The sequence below is a fragment of the Chlamydotis macqueenii genome, chromosome 1, assembly GCF_036417535.1.
Source record: "Chlamydotis macqueenii isolate bChlMac1 chromosome 1, bChlMac1.mat, whole genome shotgun sequence".
Classification (NCBI taxonomy): Eukaryota; Metazoa; Chordata; class Aves; order Otidiformes; family Otididae; genus Chlamydotis; species Chlamydotis macqueenii.
Genome location: NC_141556.1, coordinates 94,344,779 through 94,366,196, shown reverse-complemented (window position 1 = coordinate 94,366,196; position 21,418 = coordinate 94,344,779). Strand labels below are relative to the sequence as shown.

General features: G+C 36.6%; 1 protein-coding gene across 26 annotated transcripts in view; it reads left to right on the top strand.

Annotated features, from left to right (window-relative positions):
* The window catches only part of ABI3BP (ABI family member 3 binding protein), a 167,394-nt gene that overhangs the window by 43,721 nt on the left and 102,255 nt on the right, over positions 1 to 21,418 (top strand). For 24 of the 26 annotated variants that reach the window (XM_086762220.1, XM_086762180.1, XM_086762170.1 and 21 more), the window contains exons 5-10: positions 4,449 to 4,633; positions 7,577 to 7,638; positions 12,206 to 12,257; positions 13,350 to 13,412; positions 14,463 to 14,558; positions 18,653 to 18,730. In XM_086762220.1, coding sequence (XP_086618346.1) covers positions 4,449 to 4,633; positions 7,577 to 7,638; positions 12,206 to 12,257; positions 13,350 to 13,412; positions 14,463 to 14,558; positions 18,653 to 18,730 — 536 coding nt within the window. The remainder of the gene's footprint in view (positions 1 to 4,448; positions 4,634 to 7,576; positions 7,639 to 12,205; positions 12,258 to 13,349; positions 13,413 to 14,462; positions 14,559 to 18,652; positions 18,731 to 21,418) is intronic. The other 2 variants (XM_086762305.1, XM_086762112.1) reach the window with 1 other exon arrangement.

The window sequence follows — 21,418 nt, the reverse complement described above, 5'->3', positions numbered from 1 at the left end:
GGAGGTAAAATTTCTCTGCAGTCCCCATGGCAATTTGCTTGGATGCGTCTTCTAATTAGTGAAACATTGCCTGTTAAGTAGAGGAAGGAGGAGTTCCAATGTTTTATAGAGTGCCAGCTGGAAGTTAAGTGAACCCTGAAATATTTTTGTTATTATTTGTTGTAAATAGGAATACAAGTGCTATTCAATAAACATTGTTCTGATAAAATGTACTCGGTTCATATCCCCCACCAAAACAAACAAAGAATCAAAATTAAAAGCAGTTAAATATTGTCAGGTCTTTGTACATGCTGAGAATCTAGATGAAAATAAATTCTTACCCAGTGTAACTGGGTGTGCCACCTCCTTGCTGAAACATCAAACATTCACAGCTGTGAATAGCATTCCTGGGACTGTTCCAATTACACTTTACTTGAATAGTGTATTACTTTCATATTAGCTATCAGGACCCTGCCGCACGTAAACAATTTTTCATATTAGAATCACAGAATCATAGAATGGTTAGGGTTGGAAGGGACCTTCAAAGCTCATCTAGTCCAACCCCTCTGCAAGGAGCAGGGACATCCCCGACTAGATCAGGTTGCTCAGAGCCCCATCCAACCTGGCCTTGAACGTTTCCAGGGATGGGGCACCCACCACCTCTCTGGGCATCCCGTTGCAGTGTTCTATCCACCCTCATTGTAAAAAAAAAGAAATTTTCCTAATATCTAATCTGAATCTACCTCCTTCTATTTTAAAACCATTACCCCTAGTCCTGTCACAACAGGCTTTACTCAGGAGTTTTTCCCTGTCTTTCCTGTAGGCCCCCTTGAGGTACTGGAAGGCCATAATAAGGTCTCCCCAGAGCCTTCTCTTCTCCAGGCTGAACAGCCCCAACTCTCTCAGCCTCTCCTCACAGGGGAGGTGCTCCAGCTCTCTGAACATCTTTGTGGCCCTCCTCTGGACTCTCTCCAACTGGTCCATGTCATTCTTATGTTGGGGACTCCAGAACTGGACACAGTACTCCAGCTGGGGTCTCACCAGGGCAGAGTACCAGAATCACCTCCCTCGACCTGCTGGCCACGCTTCTCTTGACGCAGCCCAGGATGCGGTTGGCCTTCTGGGCTGCAAGGGCGCATTGCTGGCTCATGTTGAGCTTCTCGTGCACCAGCACCCCCAAGTCCTTCTCCTCAGGACTGCTCTTGATCTATTCTCCGCCCAGCCTGTATTTGTGCCTGGCATTGCCCCAACTCGTGCAGAACCATGGGAAGTTTTTCATCTGAGAAAGAGTGTAGTGTACCTTTCCCCTCAACGTGAGTGTGGCTGTACTCCATTTCAACCTGCCTTCTATAATTTTTGGGGGGGAATCTATGGAGAGGTTTCTCTAAATGTTTGCAATGCAGGAGAAGCAGCTGTGCAGCTTCTGATTCACGCAGCAGGCCAGCTGAGCACATTTTGTGTGTGTATGTCACTGCCACAAGGGGATAGATACACATGAGTGGTGACTGGATTTTACTGCTTTCTCGTGTCTTAAATTATATGTGTTGATTGATATAATTTTTTTTTTGAATGAAAGGTTTGAAAAAGGCAGAAATTAAAATAACAACAAAATTTAATCAATAGAGTGTTCTTAGGCAGGCACTGAAATTGCACTGCATTTGGCAGCTTGTTGGTCTGGTTTAACAAGGAATTGTTTCTTTAATGACAAAACTTGACATTTACAAATTCATACTCTATAAACAAATGATTGCCTTTCCCCAAAAGTGCACATTGTTTACGATTTGGATATTTTTAATGCTCAAATGATTGTGACTTGCAAATTGTTAAATGGAACTTCATTTTTGTTGCTTTTTATTGAAATGATTGAGGAAATTCTGTCATCGCACTCAGTGTTTTTGTTACTTGTTATGGCAAATTTCCACTGAAATAATTACACCCTTGGTGAAGTTTTTACAGGCTTAGAAATCTTGGAGTTGAGAGCACATTTATTCTATGCTATATGTTTCCATTTCTAATGGCATAGTTTGGCACAACTATGAAAATCTTCTTGTCAGATTTTTTAGTAGTTTTAAATTTTAGTGAAAGATGGTTTTTAACATGCAAGTGTTCTTGGTATTTTAATCCATGTTAGGGAGAAGGAATTTGCAGGTGTGGAGACCATATTCAGACACATAATATTTTCTACTGTAGAAACAAGTGGGAGCAACCACTTAAAACCCTATTTGTTATAAACAAGTTTTTGGTGGTTTGTTTTTTTTTTCCCCTCCCCATTTCTGATGCAATTATTCATTTAAACTGTTAAGTAACTGAAATGAATCAGTATACTGTTTTCTTTCTGTCACATACAATCACTTTATTTCTACCCTGTTCAACTAAAACAGTTAGGAAAAGATAAGGGTGAATATGAAAACAAATCAAATTTCCTTTTTCAGGTGAGCTTGGAAGAAGGTGGCTACTTCTACTTGTGATTCACATTTTGACCACAGATCTCTCTGTACCTATTCTAAATCCCTTGCCAGGAGACCATATGGGGTCCAGCAAGATGCATTTATGTTGCAGATGTAGTTTGTTTGTTACTCTTACCTCCTTTACAAGTTAGTCACAGAGATTTTAAGTAAGAGATTTCAAGATAAGTCACAGAGATTTCTCCTCAAAGGAGGAGAAATTTTCCTAATTTTAATGTTGCTGATAATTTATTGTTAAAAACATTCTTTGTCAGTCCAACAGATAGTTAGAACTTATATTGCCTGACATATGAAATTTGAGTAGATCACAGCCCACAAAAGTAAGGATACAGATTATTACTTGGTACTTCAGGAACTGATAAGAGGAGAGAGAATATTCACTAGTTATCATATTTCTTTCCTTTCCAAGGTTTGAGTTAGACTATGACTTTGAACGTGAAGCAGTACAGCTAATGAAGAGAGTCACGTGAGCCAACATAAATATTAATTTTTTCAACCTGGCGGAATACCTGAATGAGCTGAAGTGTAGCAACTAAAACAGGAGAGCCTATATTTTTGGTGCCAAGAAAACAAATTTGACAGTTATGAGATAAAATATGTAAATAAAGTAAATCTTTGTGTGTGAAAATACTTTCCATGATTGCCTTGTCTTAGGTTGTGTTTTATTAATGAAGTAAAAATTTCCTTGTACTTAACAGTCATCTTTCGTATATACTCTACTCTGGGAGTACTCTTCTGTAACTGTGGCAAAAGCAGCTTTATACATTAACAGTATTATATTTGCTCCATTAATTAGCTTTAATCTGGACCTTACAACTTGGTACCTTTTCATTTGATTAAAGAACTTTTTTTGTTGTTGTTTTCTTAAGGTCCCTACCTTTCTTTCCCTGTATTTTCATATATAATACCTGGATTAAAACTCACAACCCAAATGTCTTTTTGCTTCTGAATGATTCTTGGACATGTACCTGGAGTTTTAGAGTTGTGTCTCTTTTGTGGCCTCAATTTGCTTTACTGAAAGGTGGAAAAATATGATTGGATGAAATCCATCCTTTTTCAGCTGATGTGAATGTAAGATGGATATGGATAATGGAAGTGCTTTATTTATGTTATACAATGCTCAGTAATACTTGGATTTTAAAATTTCCAAATCTCCTTGAGATTTGTTTTTACAAAACCAGAGAACTCCACCTCATTCTAGCAGTGTTACAGTGTGTGTATTGAAAATGAGACTGTAGCAGGCAGTGGAGTTCTTGTGCTGTAACTCTCACCACTTATGTTGCCTTATTTTATACTGCTTAGCACTGCAGTTGTACTTTTTCAGGGTGGTGCTGCTTGATAGAATTGGGCAATTTCTGTATAAATATTTTTAAATTTCATAATCTGTTAGCATTCATCACATTATTGATTTAAACTGCTGAAAGTAATGTGTTGGTTCACTTTCTTGTTTGAACTGTGGGCAATGCATAATGGAATCACTGAATGAGGAATGTATTGTACAAATGTCAACTATTACTGGTCTTCCCTTGAGAATATTTTTGGACTAATTTTGAGGGGAACACCTTCCCCTGGACAGATATATAAGATGTTGAGAAATTGGTCAAGGCTTCCTGACTAATAGACTCATGATTCAATTGAGTAGTTCTGGCATATGTCAGAATCACAGAAACGGCTTTCAAATTAAGCTTGCAGTTTGTGGTTTGAACCACACACACATAGTTGTTTGTGGAAAAGGAGACTGTTCTTTTGCTCTTTATATGATGCTTCTAATCTTGGGGTCTGCATGAGGGGAAGCATGTATATATCTAGGAAACTACTGGGCTAGCACTACGTTTGCAGGGAAGATATGCTGGCTTTTCTGATACTTGATAAGCATAAGGGGCCAGAAAGAACAAGAACAATGGTAGGTAGAAGTCATTTTAGTCATTCCTAATGAAAATGGTTGCAGTGAATTTCTTTGTGAAGAAAATTTTTAAAGATTCATTTCTTTTTTTTTTTTCCAAGCAGGTTCTATACAGTTCGCTACCGAGAAAAGGATAAAGACAAGAAATGGGTTTTTCAGCTTTGCCCAGTTACAGAGACAGTGGTGGACAATCTGAAGCCAAACACACTTTATGAGTTTGGAGTTAAAGACAACATAGATGATAGTATTTGGAGCAAGACTTTCAATCATAAGATAGTTCTATCTAGTAAGTATTTGGTATAGTTAATCAAATAGCTTCTCAATTTGACAGTACTTTTTCCTCTTTTGTGGTATTAAAGTAAGGTACTGATCAGGTTTTCATTTTTAAATGCTATCCTCAAATAGCATTATGCCTCAAATAAATTCTTTTAGGCATTCGTAAAACTAGAAACAGTTTGTTTTTTTAAAAACTGCCACCTACTCTTCTGAGAGGTATTCTCTTCTCCTTGGAAATAGTAGAGGATGTGCTGCAGGTTGGTAGAACTTTCAACAGTGATTCAATACACATTGAGTACATACGTTTATATTTCTGACTGAATTCCAAGCTTTTTCCTTGGGCCTTGAATAATAAGATTGCTAATTTGAGTTGATGGAAAGTATTATCCTTGTTTGAATCTTCTTTTATATCTGCTGAATAAAGCTAGTTAAAAGCTTGAATAGGGCCTGTCCTATCCAGCATGCATCACAACGAGCCCTTTATGACTCTGCTGGAAAGTTGAATTTGAAGATAATTTTCAGTCAAGGGATTATATTGTGTTTGAAGCATACGCTTTCATGTGTTCGGGTTTTCACAGAGGCAGTATATGGCATCTCTGCCTGTTCTCAGTCGTATTTTAAGCTTATTCTCCAAAGTCCCAAGACAATGCAGGCAAAGTGATACCTAATTTACGCTGGAAGAAACATGTACTGCTCAAAGAATTATTGCTCTCAATGGAGGAAATAAGCAGCAGCAGAGTCTTCCTCCTTTTAAAGAGAGGAAGAGAAGACTTAACAGACATTGTAGAATTTCTTTTATTTTCCTCAAGCATTTACATAAAGGTGTTTCTGAGCATGATGTCATTCAGAAGATGCTGCAAACTGCTATGCTCAGTACTTCTACCTTGACTCAAAATGTGAAGAATGGGAATTCTCATAAGAAAGCCTTATTCGTATGAGAATTCCAGCTGAAATTTGATTTGGACTTCAATATCAAGTGGATATTCTTGAGGATAAGAGAGGGGAGAAGTAGGGTGGCTTGTAGTACTGCAGAAGCCCTCATACTCCCTAATACGGAACTTTACTGGACTTCATCTTAAAATAGAAAGCTGTAACTTTGAAGTACCTGCCCGGTGCCTGTAGAGTCATTTTATGAGTCCAGAATAATGTCATCGTTATACCTTGAGCTTAAAGTAAGAATGGCGGAAGTCTTTTCCCATATCTACCTCACAATAAGAAACCCTGCTTCACAGCTCTAAAGAAGGCTTACTAAATGGTTGGCTTTCCTACATTTTAAACATTTTAGTGTCTTATGTAGAGTGAGTGCTGTAATATATTTGAGCACTTAAAATAGGAGGGAATGAAGTGCACAGTGTTTATAGTTTAATACTGTGTTTGAGACTAATTGAAATGTCCACTGGCATCGCCAAATTTGTTTTTTGTATATAATGTATTTCTAAATGCTGATTCTTTCAGATAGTATACATTTTAATAGGCCAGAAGAATCATTTTTGTAAGCTACAGAGACAGATTGACTTGGGTAAAAAGATATTTTTTTGTAAGAGTTTATATTCTATTTAGATGGGTAGGAGTTTACCAATCAGCACAAATGGCCACTTTTTTTTTTTTGTTTTAACTTACTGTCTTCTAGGAACTCAAGGTCTTTTGATATATTATGAAGGATTTCAACCTAAACCAAACATCCTTCACTGTAAATTTTCTTTCCTTACTGAAGAATATATAAATTACTATAAATGGAAATTCTTGTTGCATGTTCTTGTATTTGTTGAATCCACAGGTCAAATTTTTGTTATATGCTAAACATATTGGGAGGGGTTGGGAGGAGAATCTCTTTTTAATTCATGATTTGAGGAAAATGTAAAAGTCATGGCAAATGTTCAACATTTATTTAATCCAAATTTGTCACGAGAAATTATAGTAGATTATTTTTTACCATCTTAACATGATTTTCTCATGAAGTCAGTGTGAAACTTTTGTCAGTTTTCCATTGTCTTTAGGCCAATAGTAGGTCCTGTTCCTGAGAAGTGTCATGCACTTTGTAAGAATTTTTTTTCAGGATAGCCTATCAACTTAAATGTCTCTCAATTGATATTTCTTTATAGTGGAGTTTTTTTACTATTGCTTATCTGTTTTGGATGGAATTGCAAAGAAATATTATAACATTTAGCTTGACTCTTTTTTAATTCCTGTCGATGCAAAGGGAGTAGAAAAGTGTAAAGATGAAAGATATAAACAGTCTGAAGCATTGTGATAGAATATAAGAGGTGCTGGGAGGGACTCTTTCTTCTCTGTACTTCACAGTTGCATTGCAAGAAGCTTCTAATATTAAGAAGCTAAAAGGAAAAAGTAAGAGAAAAATTTCAGAGATTAAATCCATGGGTTACTTTGTTCATATGCTGAGTTAAAGGAAATCATGTCAGATCCAAAGAGAAGTGATATGCCTGCTCCATATTGCCAGTGCTAAATGTGTATTTCTTTTAGAAAAGCACACTTAAAAGTGAGATTAACTATTGGAGACCTTAAACCGTGCTGCTTTTAGCCAGTCCTAGTACCAGCCTGACAGATGGGATGTGGAAATTCTTCTTTCTAGTTTCTTCCTTGCATATGAGTATTGTGGTTATATTAATTTTATTTAAAAAATCCTCTTAGGCACCTCTGACTTCTCCTTAGTAAGTCCCAAAGACAACTTCAGGTCTCTTACACCATGTTGTAGAAAAATAAGAGTATATTTCATTTTCTCTCTGTCAAAACGTCAAGAGAAGGTTTTGCAGATGAATTAATTAATCTGGAGAAACAGGACCAAACAAAACAGTTACATGGTGTGTTTCTATACCTTTTGATTAAGCCTCCTAACTTTCTTAGCTATTGAAAAAGCTGAATAAACTTGGTTTGCTCTGCTTTGGACAAAACAAAAAGTAATTCTGTGTATTTATTTATCTTTCTGTCAAATCAGATAAAAAAATAAATGGACAACTCCAGAATATGTACAAGTTGGTACCTAGTTCCCAAACACAGGTATGCAAAATAGTCTTATTTTTTATACCAGATTTTTATTTTGTATGGTCAAACTTTTGCTTTTCTGTTAGAGTAAAGTGAGAAAGACGTTACTGCCACAAATTGCCAGTATAAAAAAATCTTTAAATCTAAGACTAGATAACTGCATGGAGAAGTGTTTATATGTGTGAATTGATTAAATGGTTGAGAACTGTAGCTGAGATGATTGCATATACTGATTCTAGTTTATCAAAGATGGAGCTGATGGTTTCTGTGTGTGGATCCTGAACATTAAAATTTGCCTATCCTTTTGTAGAAGTCAGGTTTGTTAACCTGTGGTATTTGTGGTGGTCAGTTCATTTTGTGGTAAGGTAGTGCTGTTATTTTATGGACTGACCGTGTGTATGCCCAGGTCTTCTGAAGTCTATAGTCATCCCATTGAATTCACTGATTGTTCTCACATATGAGGCAAATGTTTGCAGAACCAGAGGAAGCTGAAAAGCGCAATTTAATTTGCCTATCAAGATTGCTAGGCAGTTTGTTAAACCCTTGCAAGTGGCAAGATAAGTTTTTTAACTGTTTCATCAAAGCATTTGAAGATTTTATGAATAAATAAATAAACATCAATATTTACTCATTTCCTCTTTTTTTTTTTTTTTTCCTCATCTGACATTTGTCATAACAGCTATCAAGCAAGCATGGGTGGGTTTCATACACAGGTACTTTTTGTTTCCAAGAACTGAAGCAGAAATGAAGGATCTGTAGATTGAACCTGTTAGAATACGAGTTCATTCTTCATGTTGTACAATATTGTAAACCATTTGTAATTATCAGACCTGGAATTCTCTCAGGAATCAAACCACAGTCCATTACATACAGTTTGTTGTAGGAATAATTAGGTATTCATTTACGACAGTAACAATTTAATTACAGCATTACATACAGAGTTAGAGCAGCATAATGTTTAGATTATTTGAAACATAGTCATGTTTCACAATCAAGAGAAAATGTTTTATCTGTGAGTAATATGAAGCTAGTTGATTAGATACTCAGGAAGCTGCTTATCTCGTTATGTTCTTGACAAAATTAACTTTACTGTTCTTCCCATGTGTCTTTATAGTTATGGGTGACAGCCCAAGACCAGGTAATTCTGGCATCAGGGGTGCAAGCTGAGTTCCTTTCCTCCTCTTAGCAAAGTATATGTGCCAGGACTCTGACTCTGTTATGCCGCTTCTGTGGAAGCAGGGATTCTATTTATGCAACAGAAGTCCTGAGAAAGTGAGCTAAAACAGTTTTCCAAATATTTGCACAGCTTAAGTACGAAAGGAGGACTGGAGCCAACAGCTAGTCTTTTTAGTCAGCTTCATGGGGCTTAGCTCCAGAGCAGAACTGTTTTATCACCCTCTACAGAAATATCATGAACAGATTCTGTAGATTATTCTAAAAATTCTCTTATCATTCTCACTTTAGTGGTTAAAAAAAAACAAACCATAAAACAAAGGCTGGGAAGCAGATAGTGGCCAGCTCTTAAGTTAAAGTTATTACTTCATTTTCCACAGTATTAGGTGGGGTATGTTTCAGTGGTGCAATCGCACCATCAGTGCAAAGCCAGAATTAGTGTTATTTAGGACAAGCTTTGTTTGTGCCTTATTTTCCTCCAAAGACAAAACTGGCTCATATAAGCATGGTTCTAACTCTTCTCTGTAAGCAGACATTTTTAAAGGCTGTTTATTAAAGCAACATTACCAATCCATCTAGTCGTTCTGCCCTTTCAATGTTGTTCACATATCAGCTTGTGTTTCTGTTGGCAGATTCATCCTTTAAGTTTGACTAAGCTCCTGGGGCAGTGTGAGCTAATGAGAGAGGGGAAGAAAAGGAGAGCTCTAGGGGATGGTCATTCTTTTTTCCTTTATAAACAATGGGTGGTGGTAGGATGGAGATGATGCAGTAGAAATTTATTTCGTCTTCTGTCTGATCAGGTTCCTGAATTTCACAGTGTTAGTCTGAAAGGTGGGATCCTCCTCGATTTTGAGTGGTTACAAAGAAGATGAAGACTCCTTTTTTTTTTACAAGGACTCATATGGAAAAGATGAGGGTTAATGGGTACAAGTTACTCCTGGGGAGATTCCAGTTGGACACAAAAGGAAAGTTTCTCACAATGAGAACAATCTGGCATTGGAATAATCTCCCCAGGGAAGTGTTAGATTCCCCAACACTGGACACTTTTAAGATTCAGCTGGACAGGGTGCTAGGCCGTCTTTTCTACACCAGATTTTGCCAAGAAAGGTTGGACCGGATGATCCTTAAGGTCCTTTCCAACCTGGTGTTCTATGATTACTCCAGCCAAAAAGCAGGACTCTTAGCTTCTATTGTTTGTTAAACTCTGGAAGAAAACATTTCTACTCTTCTGTATAAAGATGAAATATACCATAGGTATACAGTAAGAAGTTAAGATGCCTGACTTACAGTATAACGTACATCTCTATTTTTCCTCTGAAATTAAGAAATACCTTTTTTTTGCCATCTTCCATGATTCATGGAGATGCCCCAGTCCTTTTAATAACTAGTGTTCCTAATACCTATATGCTTTATATTCTCGGTCTGGAAAATGTAGTTAATAGTGCCATTCCTACAGATGATACGTTGATTTTTCTGAAACAGTTTATCCAAGTAGTAAATTTTACTAGACATAGAAATATCTCAAGTAATCACTTTTTGGAGACTGAGAAAGAGAAGATAGACAACACGGTGATAGATTTCAAATGCAACACTTGCAGATTCATACAGGTCAGCAGTGTAATTACAACAGCTGCAGAACACAGATTTCATGTCAATGATTTGTTCTTGAATGAGAAACTAAATTTTGAATGTATTTTAATGTATTTAGTATTTTTGCATTGCTGTCATTGCAGTCATCCATTATTATTTAACAAAGAAAGGATGCTCTTGCCAATATAAGAACCTTTTACTAGTAAAAGGACTGATAATAATTATGATTCCACACTGGAGTTACATGAGTGGTCACTACAACTTGAGAGCTGTGTATTTGATTGAAGGGCTCGTGACAAGAAATACAATAAAATGAACACCTTCTTTGGATAAATGCATTTTATTCCAGTTGTTAGTCACATGAATAGCAGGGTTAGTTCAAATTTGGTTATCTGCAACACAATTTTTTTTCACTAGAAGACAACATAGAAAGATAAACCTTGTTAATAATAAAGGAAAAGTTGTAAGCATTAAAAAGGAATATTCTTTTATATCCATCATTAACAACAATAACTGAAATCCCCACTTAATTTCAAACCATGTTCATGCCAATGCAAAACTGTAATTAGGTAGCAGAATGTAATGGCTTTCATAGAATAAGTAGCGTCCATCCATTTCCCTGAGGAAAAGACCACCTTACTTGTTGAGATTCGCCTTCTTCCAACTTCCTAGATTTTGGAATGTGTTTGATGTGTACCCAACCATTGCTTTTAAAGCTTTTTTAATATTTAGAATACAGAAAAAAATATTTATCCTTTGGTAAGTAATTAAATCTTTGTCATCAAATGATGAATTTTCATGCAAATATTCTTTCACATGAAGTAGATCAGATGTCATGCAGTGCAAAATGAACATTAACTGATTCTGACTTTAACAGTGTACATTTAACACAGAGAGATAATTGTTTGAGTTATTTTCTTTCTTGTAACTCAGATATAACTGAAAAATAAATCCACTTTTAATGTATTCAACATTTTTATATTGCTAGCATTACAGTCTTCCTCTTATCACCTGAGTATATTTTTAAGCTCTCAGAGGTTGTTTCTAGTACCCTTGTGTGGTAGAGAACACTGATTTATACTGATCTTTGAGATCAGCTGTTTTCTTCATTGTAATAAATGTGAGTTCTATTCATGTGTTCCTTATTTTCATGGTATCAAAATGCTGGAAAATATTCACACCTAGGGAAAAAGTAATCTGGGTCAAAGACAGCAGAAAAGTCCCAGTATTTAGCATAAAAATGCGAGAAGAATATAGGTGGTGGCTGGCCAATTATACTTTGGAAACAATTTCACCAGATAAAATTACTCTGAGTTAATCTACTTAAGCAGACTCTATACCCAAGAGTGCTGACAGTTTACAAATGTACACCTGGTTTTGGAATGCTTTGTGTTCTAAATATACTATTCCTGAGAATATGATTACATCCTGTGACCAAACTTGTAATTGCATATATTACAGGTGTTTTGTTGTAGTTAAATTTCAGCTTTTCTTAGCTTTCTGGACTACTCCCTAGTGAGTGCTCAAGAGATTCTTGAAAGAAGAGAGAATTGAGTATTCCTAATCTGTCAAATACTGTGGTTTTATGAAGCAAAACATCTCAAGCTGAAAAAAAGGAGATCAAAATACAGTATTACTATATTAACCCATGGGAACTGAAATGATAGCCTAACCTTCAGTGACTAGAGACAGAGCTATATCCAGTGTTAACTTGGGGCAGGCGTGGTGTTGGATTGCAGCCCTCTATTTTTGTTACTAAGAAAGCTCAATTACTATTATGACAGTTTTCCCAAGGCTTTTTTTTTTCCCTCTTTCTCAGCTTACACTGCGTGATAACAAGAAGTTGGTCCCTGTCACAATAATCAAACAAGGTAAATTTGTTTATTTTTGAATTGACTCATGCTCTGCAGGAGTAAATTAAAATGAAAAAAAGTTCTGACTCTCATGCAAAGATCCTGGAAGTTTTGATTTAGAATAGGTGAAACCTTACAAACTGTCATATACTTTAATTACAAATGCTATTAAGCCGTTACCTATCTGTGTTAATAAAATGAGCTGTTACATTGCATTATAAACAGTGACTTAGTTGAGTCATTGAATGGATACCAATCAGTTCTGATTTCTGCTAGTATCCGTTCTTTTTCTCTTTCAACTGGATTGTCCAGATATGTTGATCTCCCCACTGTGCGTAACTTGATAGTCAGGCATGAAGGGCAGTGTGAATAAGATTCATGCTACCAAACTTTTTTGTGAGTAACTTCAGCCAAATCATTGACTTAGCCTCCCTTCTTCTCCTTTCCCTGGTCAGTCGAGAGAGATATCGAGGGTAGACTTCAACATACCATGCTTTAGAAATGCCTGCTTCTCTCTAGTAGTGGGAGGTAGTATAGTAGTGTAATCTTTGAAAATTAACTACTTAAAGATAACTGAGAAAATGAGCTGCAGACTGAAAATTGTTAACAGAAATTTTATTGTGAATAATTTTAAGTAACAAAATCAAGCAAATTTTCTTTGGAGGTAGTTCACAGTTCAGGGACAGTAAAACACTGCAGCGTGGAGTGAAAGAAAATTACAGTAATTGCCATTAAAATATGACTGTACTGGTATTTATTTTACATACTTTTTTTTTTTTTTTCTTTAAGACTTGTGAATGGCAAGATAATGAGATGGCCTGAAGCTGGCCCTATATTATCATAAGCATAGTATGTCATTTTTCACCAAGTATATAAAACTGATATGCTAGGGGAAAGAGAGACGTACAGTGAAGAGATGATGTAAGGGAAACAGGTTGCAGTCTCTTGAACTGAATGTAAGTACATAAGAGATTTGGATGGTGTCATCATCTGCAACTGTTAAGTTGAGGGGAGTTTTTCAGAATGCTGAGGCTTGTCTCAGGTGTGGTTTTGTTTCTTGTTTGGAGTTTTTAAAAGTTGTTTTCTAATATCCCTATGTTGTTTCCACAGTTATTCAAAATCGGACGCAGTCAAAGACTTCAGATAGTTCTTCTCTACCAGGAGCAATATTAGGTGACTAGAAGATATTATTTTTTCCTCTTCTTTGACTGAAATTTAGAACTATGTGAATACTTTTAATTGTCTTGATAGTTCTTTCCTTGCATATCAAAGGGTATTTTGCAGATGGTTCAGATAATATTTATTATATTTTGTGGTAGTACAGATTGTTGAGGGATGATGTAGCCTAAGGGAAATAGAATAATTTTATGTCATAGTACTTAAAAGAAGATACTGTCACTATTTGAGCCAAGAAGTTCTTTCATACTTCAAGTAAAGTTCTGTGGCAAAGATTTTATTGAGATCAGGTGTTGTTCTTACGATAACATACCATCTACAAACACAAACCCGTACTGATATATTAGGCTATAGTAATGTATATTATAACCTTCCTTGCAATTAAAGCTTCATGTTAGATCTCAGGGCATAACTGTTTGTTTCCCTCAAGCCATTCAGTTACGTGCTTTCTGTTCTTGTTTGACCTGTAAGAATAAAAAATATTGGCTTAGAGCATAAAACCAGGGAAAAGTCTTATCATGTAGTGCTTAGTGTGGTGAACTACTGGTCTTCCTGAAATAGATAGGAAAGGCTCACTGCATCATGCACCTTGTGACCAATTTATTCCTGGATTCAAGAAGATGTTTAGTTCTTTCTGTATATGGAAATACTTTATATAACTACATAACCTTGGCTGAAGTTTGCTGTGTGTGAGTTTTAATGTATTGATGTGAATCAAACAGGTATTTACTAACTACATTTGGTGTTGAATCTTCTTGGCCTACCAGACAGAATGTCCCAGCATCTGTGGTGCTGCGGGACTCCAGGGTTGTATGCTCCAGTATTGAATTGTTTTCAATTCTGATTAATCATGGAACAGTGCTAACACAGAGAGTGGGGAAATAGCACCAGATGAGAGTGAAAATTACTGAACAGAACTATATCTCAATTCGCAGATACTCAGACTAAACTCCCAATGGTTCAATAGTAGTTGTTCATGTATCTCAGAGAGCAGAGTGTGTATTTTTCATCTCTTCTGGAATTAATGACACACATCTTTCTGTGTAGTGCACCTTATTGTTCCAGGTCTCAATGAAACTCAGCAGAAACTTCCTCCTCTTCTGACAATAGATGACACACCTCAAGCATCCAGGAAAAAACTGGGTAAGCAGAAATGAACTAAATTTGTATTGTTCATGAGCAGTTTCAGAAGTGTAGTGCTGTGAGATTATGTATGCAAGCAGAAAAATCCTTTTTTTCCCTCTTTTACCTTCCTTTTTTCTAGTTGTCTAATTAATGATTAGCATGGATTTCTAAGGATTCATAAAAATTCACTTATTTGAAAACAACTGAATAGATTTTTAAGGTATTTTGGAGCCATTTAAAAGAATATGCCGTAGCTTTGATCCATAGAGGAAAGAAGGGAAACCAGTCATGTTTATGAACTTTAGGGGTTTTGTTTTGCTTTACAGTATATTCTTTTTCATAGGTTATATCTTTCAGTATATGTCTTTACAAATGGAAGTTTGTGTGTCTGTTTGAACGACCAGATTTTCAGTGAGTTCTGGCTTGAGTATAAGTGAGAAATTGTTTCATTAAGAGATTCTTATTTATTACCCGTAATTAAATACCATATAAAAAAATGGTAGCCAGAAATTAGAATATTTCAGTGCAAGTTTCATATGAATCTTGTCAATATGCCTGAAACCTGCAGGAAAAAGATTACTTGAGGCTTTTGTTTAAGATCTGTAAACTAGTGTATCATGTGTGAATAGCATAGTTGTGGGAAATGCAGCTATCTTTAAAAACCTTAGTAATGCCTCCAGTGCATCTTTCACAGATCCCTTGAGAAGAGTTTTGGAGCTGATGACTTTGGCTTCACTAATCTTAATATTTAATTTGAACTCTGAACAACTGGGTCAGATTTTTTTCCTTTCTTATTTCTGCTTTGATTAATTTACTCTGTTGCTCCATTTCTGGCCATGGCACATTCTCAGACTGGCTTGCTTTGCAGTTAGAAAACAGCAGTGCTTGTTCCTGTTAAGATACTGTGTACATGTAAGGGTAGAGTACACAGTAGAATAGTATTTGAATGTGTTACAGCAAGAATGTGTTTGGACTGAGACTGAGTTCCTTAAAAATTAGTATCTGGTAGTATTTAACAGCATTTGACAGAAAAATATTGTTTTAGCATCATCTGTGGCTACTGAAAATTTAAGCCAAGTATTTACATTACAGAGCATTACTGGTTTTCAATTATGATTATGAAATTAATCACATCGTTAAATGGATTATTAATATTTTCTTTGAACAGCAAGCATAGAAAACAAGGTGTTTATCATTACTGGCTTGATTTGAACATGTGTATGCTTGCAGGTAACAAAGGTACTATATTTCGACAAATCTGTTTTTCATACACCTTACTTTTAGTAAACCATATTTTAGGACCTCCAATATTAGTTTTGGACTACAGTATCTAGAACTTTTTAATTTGTTTCCATTTTCAACCAGTAAAGTTATATCTCTTTGCAGGAAAAAAAATGTTGCATTTTCAGATAGGTCATAGTAGTGTGCACAGGAAAAATGGCAGAATGTAGCTATGAGCAAAAGATGGGCAACAAGACAAAGGTAGCTTTAGTTGTCCTAGAGATGTCCAGCTTCCTCAGCTGACTGAGTGTAGAACTTGGACTTCTAAATTTACGTGCTCTGGTATGTCTGAAATAGACACCTGGTGTGATGCCAGTTTGGAGCCACTCTTTATGGTAGATTACACAAACACCTTTGTAAAAATAACCAGAGCAGACAAGTGATGTTTTGTTCCCTTCTGTTTACTATGTGTTCCTTACCAGAGAACATGAAGTACATGAGTGTATGCACAAGGGACTGCTGAGTTTCAAAGGAGTGTAAAACAGGGAAGGGTTATTGCTTGGAAAGCAAAAATACTCTGAGAAAGAACGCAAGTGTATAATACAATTGACAAAAAGACATATTATCCAAATCTATACAGATATCCTTCACTGATGCCTGAGAATGATGTATATCTATAATAAAATGCAATAACAGTTATGCTGTGTGTGAATGTTGTATTTATTGAATTCCCAGTCTTTTTTTTTTTCTGTTTACTTAGTCAAAATTTACTAGTTGTTTGTTTGGTTTTTTTAAAGAGTACTAGTCCAGAAAAAGACCACAAAATATATTGCCATACTTCTCGGCAGAAAAAAAAACACAATAGGTGTATTATTCCAGTCAAAATTAATTAATTTTCCCTGTATCCACTACTGGAATATCTTTATAACTGTTGGAATAGAACGCTAATTGTGATATCACTGTAATTGTTAGAAGTAATGTAAAGGAAAATAAGGGTGTGGCTAATGTGACAATTCCATTGTATCTGAAAATTTATTAGGCTATTCTTGTATATCACATAGAAATACATTAAATTTGGTCTGGTGAGGTCCCCAATGACTGGAAGAGAGGGAATATAACCCCCATTTTTTAAAAAAGGAACAAGGAGGACCCGGGCAACTACAGGCCAGTCAGCCTCACCTCTGTGCCTGGCAAGGTCATGGAGTACATTCTCCTGGAAACCATGCTAAGGCACATGGAGAGCAAGGAGGTGGTTGGTGACAGCCAACATGGCTTCACGAGGGCAGATCGTGCCTGACCAATTTGGTGGCCTTCTATGACGGGGTGACAGCATCGGTGGACAAGGGACGAGCAACGGATATCATCTACCTGGACCTGTGCAAAGGTTTTGACACTGTCCAGCACGACATCCTTCTTTCTAAACTGGAGAGGCATGGGTTTGATGGATGGAGCACTCAGTGGATGTTGGTTGGATGGCTGAACTCAGAGAGTGGTGATCAACGGCTCGATGTCCAAGTAGAGACCGGTCACAAGTGGCGTCCCTCAGGGGTCCATGCTGGGCTCGGCCCTGTTCAACATCTTTGTTGGTGACACGGACAGTGGGATAGAGTGCACCCTCAGCAAGTTTGCCAATGACACCAAGCTGTGTGGTGACATCGACATGCTGGAAGGGAGGGATGCCATCCAGAGGGACCTTGACAGGCTGGAGAGGTGGAGCCGGGTCAACCTCATGAAGTTCAACCAGGCCAAGTGCAAGGTCCTGCACCTGGGTCGTGGCAATCCCAGGCACAAATACAGGCTAGGTGGAGAATGGATGGAGACCAGCCCTGAGGAGAAGGACTTGGGAGTGCTGGTGGATGAGAAGCTTAACATGAGCCGGCAATGTGCCCTTGTGGCCCAGAAGGCCAACCTCATCCTGGGCTGCATCAAGAGGAACATGGCCAGCAGGTCGAGGGAGGTGATTCTCCCCCTCTACTCTGCCCTGGTGAGATCCCACCTGGAGTACTGTGTCCAGTTCTGGAGCCCCCAACATAAGAAGGACATGGACCAGTTGGAGAAGGTGCAGAGGAGGGCTACGAAGATGATCAGAGGGCTGGAGCACCTCTCTTATGAGGACAGGCTGAGAGAGTTGGGGCTGTTCAGCCTGGAGAAGAGGAGGCTCCGGGGAGACCTGATAGTGGTCTTCCAGTACCTCAAGGGGGCCTACAAGAAAGATGGGGAAAAACTCTTCAGTAAGGCCTGTTGTGACAGGACTAGGGGTAATGGTTTTAAAATAGAGGGAGGTAGATTTAGATTGGATATTAGGAAAAAATTTTTTACAATGAGGGTTGTAGAACACTGGCACAGGTTGCCCAGAGAGGTGGTGGATGCCCCATCCCTGGAAACGTTCAAGGCCAGGCTGGATGAGGCTCTGAGCAATCTGATCTAGTCGGGGATGTCCCTGCTCCTTAAAGGGGGGTTGGACTAGATGAGCTTTGAAGGTCCCTTCCAACTCTAACTGTTCTATGATTCTATGATTCTATGATTTTTTAATTTTGAAAAGCATTTTTCCTGTTAATGCTCAAATGCTAGAAAAATTAATATGACTGAATACTATTTTGCACTGTGAAAGTAACGATTCATAATGCATTAAATTCCTTGCTGTAAATTTTATTTTTAAGGAATCTTTTAATGAACAAAACAATACCAAAAATCTACACTTTTTTACATAGCTAGATAGATGTCTGTACTCATTGTGCAGTGAAATTTAATTGATTCATAAAGGTATTCAGATTTCCACATTTATCCATGTTGGTTTGCTTTGGCAAACTGAAGTGTGACAGAAATAAATCTGTAGTAGAACAGAACAGATACAGCTTTGCAATTACTCTCTAATGTCTTTGTCCCTTTAGCTAAGAACGAAACTCAAGTATGGCCTGCTGAATCCAAAACATCCGAAGTTCAAGAAATCTCCCCACAGTCCCTCCCAGGTAATTAAAATTCTATTTTTAGAAACTCTGTGGAATATCTTTGCCAAATATATAAACTAAAATTAAATCCATCTTTATGTTTCTTAGTCTGCAGTTAAAGGCAGTAGTTGGAAAACAGAAGGATAATATAGCTGAATTGCTAGTCGTGAGTGGTAGACATGGATAAAAATGTGAATCTAATTTTGGAGGAAAGTTCAGATACTACATATCTTGGGTTTATAAAAACACTTAGAATTAGAACCATATGTTTCTAGGGTACTGGATACCTTGACATTGTGAAATATGGCAAACCAGGAGTATTCTTGTTATACACCTTGAACTTCTGACTTTCATGAAATACAGGAAGAAGAAAATTAGAGATAAGAGCATGACTGTGCAAAATGCATGCGTGAGATCAAGACGGAACAGTCACAGTAACAAGCTCTATTTCAGAGGTGCCAAGCACGACAGCATAATGTTCCATTTAAGTTCAGTTTTGAACACATTAGTCTTGACCACACTCTCTCTGTGGACTTACTGGTTCTATTAAAGTAAAGGGGATCTCTTCACATACATGTGAAAGGAATATGAAATTTGATTCTAGACTTATATTCAAGATTATGTGTCTGTGAAATGTCTGTTAGACTGAAGTTTTTTGTCATCTACTTGTGACTGAAAAAATACTACTTATTTAAAAGGCTGTACTCAGATGCTAATTTCTTAAACTGTTCAAAAACATGAAGTTTTGAAACTCGCAAGATTTACTGCCTCCATTTGCTTAGGAAACAAGTTAGCAATATAGACAGATTACTTTATCAAGTTGTGTGAAAAATATAGCCCTATATTTTAACATTTGCAATCCGAGGTCAAAAAGACTGGAGAGGTCTAAATTGTTCAGAGTCAAACGATGAAAAGTGACTTTCCACACACTTTATCAACCCACATTTTGGAATTAAGTAGACATATGCCTATCTTCATTTTCTGTAGTCTGGCTTTTATCATACAACTGAGAATGGAGTCTTGATTCTGCTGTCATTAGAGACAATAGTTAGCTTCTGCCAGCTTCTTTGCTGAAAGGAGAAAGGAGACTTGAATGGTGGCAAGACTTTAAAATGAAAAAAGAATTTGAGGAAACAATACAATGAAGGTTTGCTTTGATTTAGTTTAGTCATATTATGTGATCTTGCTGGTATTACTCTGTTCTACCTATAAAGTATTTCCTGGCTGGCTGAAATGGTGTCTCATGTTATTGCTTTGATATCACACAATTCACACAGATACTGCCCTTCAGTAGGACTGTGTTTATTTTATTCCTTAAGTGTAACAAATATACCATAACAAACTCAATTTTTAATTAAAACAAACAAACAAAGAAAAAAAAACCCTCCCAAAGAATATGTAGGGTGTAAAAGAGATGTAAGATGAAGTAATGCAGCAAAATCATGTAATGATTGTCAACCATCTTTTCAATTAAACAATTCATCATTTTTTTTCTCTGAAAATGTGTGCAGAATTTTATTTTCCACTTGATAGATAAGTGTATTTGCCAAATTCTAGTTTTAACCATCAATTTCTTTCTGCAGAATCTTCACATGGATAGCTCTTTTCTATTAATCCTAAATACTAAGAGGAAAACAAAGATGCTGCTCCACAGGAATTTATTGTCAAAGAGGGCTCTGAACTTTACAAGTTTAGCACATGTGTAATAAGCAGCTTGCTTTTAATTGGAAATGTGTGGATACTTTTTAGAAAACTATAAATAATTTTTTTTCCTTTTTTTTTTTAAATTTGAGGTCTCTTGTGGACTTAAATTCTGCAGTTATTTTACTAAATTATTTACTTTGTCTAAATAACTGCAGAACAAGCAATATACAAATGTATCTTACAGAAGTTTGCCATTTTGTGAAAGTGAGAACTGAATGCCTAAATTCATGTGTTGGCTGTCCTGCCAAATCCTAATCCTCAGACTTGCATTCATCTAATCAAAATACATAATTCCTTGTCCTGGAATTAACTGTTTAATCAGGTAAACTGTGTGAAATCTGACACCAGAATTGATATATCACCTGAGGACGACAGAATCAGTTCATTCCCTTTCCTTTCTGTTGTGTAATTATGTTTCTGTATCTATCTGGCATGCAGTAATTCTAACCATAAGCATTGCTGTCTGTAAATATAGCACAGAATTGTATGTTTATGAAGTTGGATAATGTGTTTTGTTATACATTATAATAATTGTAAAGTAGTGTCTTTTTAGTGGCAAATTATACATAACCATTTCTTAACTAAACATGTCCTTATTGCTATCAAACCGTTAGTTATTTACTGAAACATTTAGAATCATTTTAATCTTCTGCTTCATGCATCCTCTGTGGGTTTGCTTCCATGTGTCTTTTTCTGTGGGGACAATTCCTTTCAGTCATTCTTTGTTATCACAGCACAAGTGTCTCATGTTAAAGTATGAGTATGTCCCACTATTTACATTAAAGAATGTATTCATTTTGGTTACTGTATTTCAGTTCAAGAGGAAAAAAATAGAGTGACAGGAAACAGGAGAATGAAAGTTAATTCCTTAAGAGAAAAAAAGAAGTTCCTCAGGTGTAATTTATGTGTAGCCACTGCATATGCAAAAATAAGTTGAATACTTAAGCATTTGACCCAGACTTTCACAAGTAACTTAAGTGAGAGATCAAGCACTGGCCTTTTGCA